Source organism: Daktulosphaira vitifoliae, unplaced genomic scaffold (assembly GCF_025091365.1).
Source record: "Daktulosphaira vitifoliae isolate Bord-2020 unplaced genomic scaffold, ASM2509136v1 Scaffold_2, whole genome shotgun sequence".
In the NCBI taxonomy this organism is placed as follows: Eukaryota; Metazoa; Arthropoda; class Insecta; order Hemiptera; family Phylloxeridae; genus Daktulosphaira; species Daktulosphaira vitifoliae.
The window spans coordinates 15,766,974-15,774,531 of record NW_026099573.1 but is presented as its reverse complement, the minus strand read 5'-3'; the positions used below and the strand labels follow the sequence as shown (position 1 = coordinate 15,774,531).

At 25.6% G+C, this 7,558-nt stretch overlaps 2 protein-coding genes across 5 annotated transcripts in view; one reads left to right on the top strand and one right to left on the bottom strand.

Moving 5' to 3' along the window:
• Positions 1-5,366, bottom strand: part of LOC126899780 (uncharacterized) — an 8,442-nt gene extending 3,076 nt beyond the window's left edge. Inside the window, exons 1-4 of one of the 4 annotated variants that reach the window (XM_050674973.1) lie at positions 4,419-5,366; positions 4,235-4,300; positions 3,570-3,635; positions 1,024-1,089 (exon numbers count right to left, since the gene is read on the bottom strand). In XM_050674973.1, coding sequence (XP_050530930.1) covers positions 1,024-1,089; positions 3,570-3,635; positions 4,235-4,300; positions 4,419-4,806 — 586 coding nt within the window. In that variant the 5' untranslated portion in view covers positions 4,807-5,366. The remainder of the gene's footprint in view (positions 1-1,023; positions 1,090-3,569; positions 3,636-4,234; positions 4,301-4,418) is intronic. The other 3 variants (XM_050674974.1, XM_050674975.1, XM_050674977.1) reach the window with 3 other exon arrangements.
• Positions 1,256-2,508, top strand: LOC126899779 (tigger transposable element-derived protein 2-like). The gene has a single exon (XM_050674972.1). It carries the CDS (start codon positions 1,506-1,508, stop codon positions 2,289-2,291), a length of 786 nt encoding a protein of 261 aa, XP_050530929.1. The 5' UTR covers positions 1,256-1,505; the 3' UTR covers positions 2,292-2,508.
• Positions 5,367-7,558: the final 2,192 nt, after the last annotated feature.

Sequence of the window (7,558 nt, the reverse complement as noted above, 5' to 3'; positions counted from 1 at the left end):
AAAAAAAAAAAAAAAATAAAAAAAAAACACATTTAGTAAAAACAATACCCTCTCAGCTCCGCATCGAAGCTAAAAAAAACACATCTTAGTAAAACCAATACCTTCTCATTTTCGCATTTGAGCTAAAATGTAAATATTTTGGTAACATGTTACTATATAAATCATATTATAAAAAATGAATCGGATTTCACATGAATTTATCTACTATATCCTTATATCTTATATATCCCTTTAAATTGATTACAAGTTTTATGATTTAAAGTGTAATATATGAATAAATATTTATTATATGGTATAATATATACACCATTTATTATTCAGTAGTCTATAAATCATTCTATATTAATCATCAATTTAAATATAAAATATTTATGTCAATACTTTAAACTATTCCAAAAAATATGTCTAAATATGCATTGATACAAATCTAATGTAATAACTATAATATCGTTGAAAGAAATTGGTCCAGTGAGAGCTAAGAAATAGTGGCAATAGACACAAAAAAATATATAAAAAAACACATGGTAAAATTGATAACTTCTCAGCTTCGAAGCTAAAATACAATTTTTGTAAAAAAATTATTTTTTATATTTTTAACTTTATAATACTATAGCTTTTTGAAAAATGCATCATTAAAATTTTTTTAAGATAAGTACTATTTATATTTTCATTTATGCGATATACTTTTTTTTTAAATCGGACCATTTCCAACACTGTTCTGCAACCCCACTGCACATATTTAATTTTTATAAATTCCAATAACATTCAAAGTTTTGGACTTAATTTAATAGAGACCCTTAANATTTTGGACTTAATTTAATAGAGCCCCTTAATACACAATATTTATTAACTTATAATAAGCATTAATATATGTTTATTATGAATTAAATTTATTACTATAATTATGTAGTTCTTTAAGTTAAAATAAATTTTAAAAATATATTTATATTTAAAACAGTTATGAAAGTGAACTGTACAATTGGTTATGGAGACCAAAATTTTAGATTAACAAAAGTAATTTACCTTTTTGAAAAAAATCATATGTAACTGGAATTGTAGCTGGAGAATTTGAGCATTCATTATCTGCTTCTAAATACAAGTAATTAAAAAAATATTATATTAAACCAAATCAAGATAATTTGGTATGAGGTGGGCACAATGGACTAAGAGGTCTGAATGCATGGGCATTATGTCCACCTCGATAAGAACTAAAACTAAAACTAATTATATATACAGTAGAACTACAATTATCCGAACTCCGACCATCCGAATCGCCGATTATCCGAATCACTTTCAGAAAAAATCAGAAAAAAATTTGTCCAAAGTCCGCGGCGTCAGTGTAGGCACAACACGTGGTAAGAGTTCCCACTCCAGTTCCGGCGCATTGCAGTCACCTGTCATTGTTTGTTTTGATTAGTCAGTGTGCTAAATTGACCTTGCTCGAGAACGCTACTCTTTCGCTACGGCTTACTTTTGTTTGTGCGTGTACTGTATTGTTTTTTACCATGGCTTCGAAAAGAAAACGTGTTGTGCTATCGTTAGCGGACAAACTGAAAATTATAGAGCAACTCGATAAAGGTGTAACGGGTAAGAAGTTGTCTGAGATTTATGGTGTTGGACAAGCAACAATTTGTGACATTAAAAACAGTAAGTCAACACTTTTAAACTTTGTTTCGGTGCTTGAAAATGAAGATGGAAGTTCCTCCAGGAAAACAATGAAGACAGCAACCAACAAAAATTTGGAAGATGCCGTGTTTAAATGGTTTTTGCAGCAACGTTCTATGGGAAATCCGATTTCAGGTCCAATCCTTTGTGAAAAAGCCAAAATCTTAGCAGAAAAGCTTGGTTATTCATCTTTTAAGGCTAGTAATGGCTGGCTAAGGAACTTTAAATTCAGGCATGGTGTACGCGAGTTAGATTTGGCTGGTGAGAAGCTTTCAGCAGACTCTGCAGCTGCTGAAAATTTTATTGAAAAATTTAAAACTGCAGCAGAATCCTATGATCCGGAGTTTGTTTATAATGCCGATGAAACTGGCCTTGTTTGGAAAGCATTACCAAAAACCACTTTGGAAGTGGAAGAAGAACTTTCTGCTGATGTTGAAGTAGACGCTGGACCATCAGCTAGTGAAGCATTTGCCGGCCTCGAGACTGCTTTGAAGTGGATGGAGCGTCAGCCCGAGTGTGACCACTTGCAACTGCTCACCGTCAAGCGAATGCGTGACCTGGCTGCCCGAAAACGGATGAAGACCGCAAAACAGCTTACATTGACGGAGATGTTTAAAAAACAATGATTTTTATTTCTAAACTTGTAAGTACATTTTATTTATATTTAAAACATGTGAAAATATCATGTTTCTTTCATTTAATTCAATAAAAAAATAGTGCAATATCAAAACGTAGCTTTTTTTCTCTCCAATGGCAATTTTTTAAAAAAAAAACTCCGATTATCCGAATATTTGATTATCCGAATGGGTCCCGGTCCCCATTAATTCGGATAATTGGAGTTCTACTGTATATACAGGATAATTTTTTTATCATAACCCACTCAATTACTTTCAGAATAATAATAATTAAAAATTTTTTTTTTATTACTATCTTTAGTTACACATTCTTCTTGAATTATTAACTATGTAATACTTTTTAAGTTCATCCCTTATGCCTGATAAGGGTNTACTTTTTAAGTTCATCCCTTATGCCTGGTAAGGGTGTCAACTTTGTTTTTTTAAATGGTAACACATATTTTTAATTTAATAAAATGTTTGAGTTTTTAATTCAATAATAAATGGCATTTGAATTTTTAATAAAACTTAATTTGTTTATTAGATATAAACATTTAAAGTTTCAAATTTTTGAGTTAATATACATGTATAATACACAAGGGTTTACAAATACAGGTAGCTAATGGATTTTTTATGACATCGATATTAGCAGGTACAAAGCATTGTTATTATCAATGATAGTAAGGTATATTGTTGTGAGTTTATAAATACACTAACTAACAATACAAAAAGTATATCTATTGATGGTCATAATTGATAATAAACAATCTGTGACTGTGACAGCAATTCCATAAAAATTTAATTAGCTACATGCATTTATAATCCCTTGTGTATTATACATGTATATTAACTTAAAAATTTGATACTTATATCTAATAAACTAATAAAGTTATTTTAAAAATTAAAATGTTATTTACTATTGAATTAAAAATCCAAACATTTTATTAAATTAAAAATATGTGTTACCATTTAAAAAAACAAAGTTGACACACTTACCAGGCATAAGGGATGAACTTAAAAAGTATTACATAGTTAATAATTCAAGAAGAATGTGTAACTAAAGATAGTAATAAAAAAATTTTTTCAATTATTATTATTCTGTAAGTAATTGAGTTGGTTATGATAAAAAAATCACCCTGTATAATATGAATTAAGTTCATTATAAAAATTGAGTAGTTTGTTAAGTTTAAATAAATTTAAAAAATATATGTAATATTTGAAACGGTTATGACACTAGACCGTATAATTGGTTTTGAAGACCAAAATTTCAGATTAACAAAAGTAATTTACCTTTTTGAAAAAAATCATCTGTAACTGGAATTGTAGCTGGAGAACTTGCAGATTCATTGTCTGCTTCTAAATACAAATAAAAGGAAAACAAATTCAATGATTAAATATTTCAAGTATTATATTTACTGTAATTTTATGAAGAGAAACACCAACATTTTTAATTTCAGTTGAACCACTTTTTGATTTTTGATTGCTATAGGTTAGATTTTGGGCTATTATAAGACTCATATATAATTTATATAAATAGGTATGGATATATATTTATATATGATATAAATTAAGTTCATTACATTAGCTTTAATTTAAGATATATATATAAAAGTGTCAGACTTTCCGGAACATTTTCAAATGTCAAGTTGAAAAAATTAATTTTTTGTGAAAAAGTTGTCATTTTAAATCCCTTCCTGTTGGCCGGTAAAGGGTCAGATTTATAACAAAAATATACCAAATGATAGTTAATGACAGCATAAAAATGAAAATGAATAAAAAAAATAAAAAAATGAATTATATTGATCCATACATATTTCAAAAAGTTATGGCATTACAAAGTTAAAAATATAAAAAAGAATATATTACATATAAATATTACATTTAAAATGGTTATGACACTAAACCGTATAATTGGCTTTGAAGACCAACATTTTATATTAACAAAAGTAATTTACCTTTTTGAAAAAAATCATAAAAAACTGGAATTCTAGCTGGAGAATTCGCGCATTCGTCATCTGTTTCTAAATACAAGTAATTAAAAGATATTATACTAATTAAATATTTTAAGTGTTTTATTTACAGAGATTTAACGTAGAAAAAAATATATTTTTATGTAAAAATATTGACACTAATACATACTTTTAAAATCATGATCCAATGCATTTGAAATAAATTTTAATCCTAGTTTTGTATAGTTTTCTAAAATCAAAATCTTAATTTCACTTAATATAATTTCATTACCAGCATTATAAAATGGTACATTTTCTCTAAATTTAATATTAGTATATTTAGCTTTCAATTTATTCGCTAACAAAAACATATTACTAGGTTCCATTATACAATGTTTTTTGATATCCACTTCTATATTTATTTCAATATCTTTCAACTTTTCTTTTATATTATTTAGTATATCAATATTGTACACGGAGGAATATTGTATCATTGTGGAAGAATGATGATTTAATTGACTTTGTAAATTTAGGAACTTTTCAAAAACTAATTTTAAGATAAAACGATATCTTTTCATAAGATTCCATGGTTTTTTTTTTTTATTTAAAAAGCTTTCAATACAGAAGTATTATTATAGCTAAACGAAAGATTCCATGGTTTTACATGCATTTTGTCTATAGCATACAAGGCGCCTTGCATTTTTATTGTAAATAAAGTTATATTGGACAAAATTTCTAATAGTTTTACAATGCAATTGTGTCCTTGTAATTTATCAAATTTATTATTACTCATTATTTTTTCACAGAATAGTACTTGATAATTGATAGCAGTTACAATGTCCAATAAAATACTTGCGTATGTGCAACCAAGGAAAACAGTTGCGGCTCGTATTTTTGTATTACATGTTTTTTGTGTTATTGGCTCTTCAATGATACTGGCAAGATCGTTAATTTGATTTAAGAAAGTTACATTTTTTATCCGTTTTAAATTTTTCCATCCAATACATTTGAAAAGATTATTCAGAATAATAGTATTTTCCTTTGAATTATTTGTTGATTGGGTGCATAAGATTACACAAAATAATAACATGAATTTTGAAACAAGCTCTAATGATGTCATTTTTTTTTTAAAGTTATATAGTACTAATGATATAATGATAATAATCATTGTGATAAATGTTATATAAACTGTTCAGTACAACTATGATTCTAAATATAATTTTTACTGTTTGAAAACGTTTTTTATATATTTATAGCAAAGTAAATTCAACACTTTTTCAGCTATGTATTGAAGTTTAAATAACATAAAACATCATCTTGATTTTAAAATTTGTTTAAAACTATCGTATAACAGTCTTTTTAGATCTTAAGTAAACTAGTTTAAAAATAAATCTTTGATTTGTATTTGCAACAATTACTACCCATTTATAATATATTATTATGTATAACGATATTTTACTGATGTTTTTTATAGAATATCGTAATTTTGTTATTTAAAAAAAAAAAAAAACAAAAATTTATAAAACTTTTATACATAGATATATTAGAGTGTATCAAAAAAAGTCGATCTTCGAAATTTTAATGAGAACCATTTTAACTTTATTACATACAATAAAATAGACATTTTGTGAAAATTTGAGATTTTTAAAAAATCTTTTATTGTTGTCTTAAAGTAATTTTAGTATTTTGACCAAAAATACCCCGAAAAAACAAATTTAATAAATATTCAATTTGTGGTCAAATATTATGATTAGTATATCAAAATAATTTGATTTTTACTGTAGCATACAAATTTTTAGTTACAAAATTTTAAGTCGAAAATTGATAGCATGGATATCATAATTAGCGTCATTATAATATATTATGGTATATTTCTATTAGGTCTCCAGTAAGCTTAAAAATTAAAAAAAAAATTTTTTTTATGCAGTTTGACTGATATTTATGTATATTATAAGTACAAAAATAATTCTTCACTAATTTTAAAAAGTTACCTATTTTATAATTAATGCATAAGCTCTAAAATATACGATATTCTTGAAAATATGAATAAATGACGATTGGTTTTACATACTTTACAAATATATTTTTTTTATTAAACAATTCATTTTTTATTAAATATAATATAATAAAAAAGTAAGTTTCATTATTTTGGTAACATTAATTTGACTTCTCGGGATGATTATAAAACGTTGTTCGAATTTTGTTTATTCATTGGAAAAACGTACAAAAAAAAATTGTAGTCCATCCACTAGAAGCAATTCATAGAGCAAGATGGATGGCAAAAATTATATATTGTCTTATAATTTATATACTCCGTACGCAAATTAAATTAACAGTTTCCGAATTATAGGATATTCATTATTTCAATTCATTTGTTTTAAAAATTTATATTAGATATTGGTTCGAAGTTCATATCGAACAAAATCAACAAATAATGACCTTAAAGTACTACGAGAACTGAACAACAATATAATAATATTAATAAGTGAGATAGCGATAAAAGCTTTTGCTGGACATTTATGGCACTTCAATGAAATGAATGTTGGATTATCATTTTTTGTAATGATTTATCGACAGACATAAAAATTATAATGATGCATGCATTAAATAAAAAAGGAGAATACAATCCAAAAAAATGAATTGGAATCGAAAAAGTAAAGGGTAATGAGGGTATAAATCAATTTTTCACAGAAAACACTATTCGTATCTAGATTTCTAATCTAGTTTGACATGAATTGAAAAAATACCGCCAATTTCAATAATCTGGATTGTGAATTAAATCCGTCAATAAATATCATAAATTGAAACCAATAATTCGTAAAATAATAATTTTGTAATACTAAAGAAATATTAATTACTAAACATTTGTAAGTAATTCATTAATCTGAATAAAATTTATAAAATATTTGTAACTTAAATTTATTAAACCACTGTCGTACGCAAGGGGGGTTGGAGGTTGAAACCCATCCAAAATTTACAAGCTAAGCGACAATTTTGGACCATAAACAATAAGTAATAACAATAAAAAAGATCATATCATACTATAAATATTTCCACAATAAAGTAATCGAAAACAGGATTTTTTGTAAGCGAATAATATGGGCAGTGTCACATCTAATTTTCTTTAAATTTCAAAAAACCCCTCTCAAATTTAATTTCTGTGTACGCCACTGTATTAAACATTGGAATACTTTTCAATTTAAATCACACTTAGACATTTTAAAGAAAATTTTGTTTTGATGAATCTTTTAAATTAAGTTTATTAGATTAATAAATAATTATTTTTTATTTTTTCTAATTATGAAAATTAATGTCATTTAAAATTTAAAA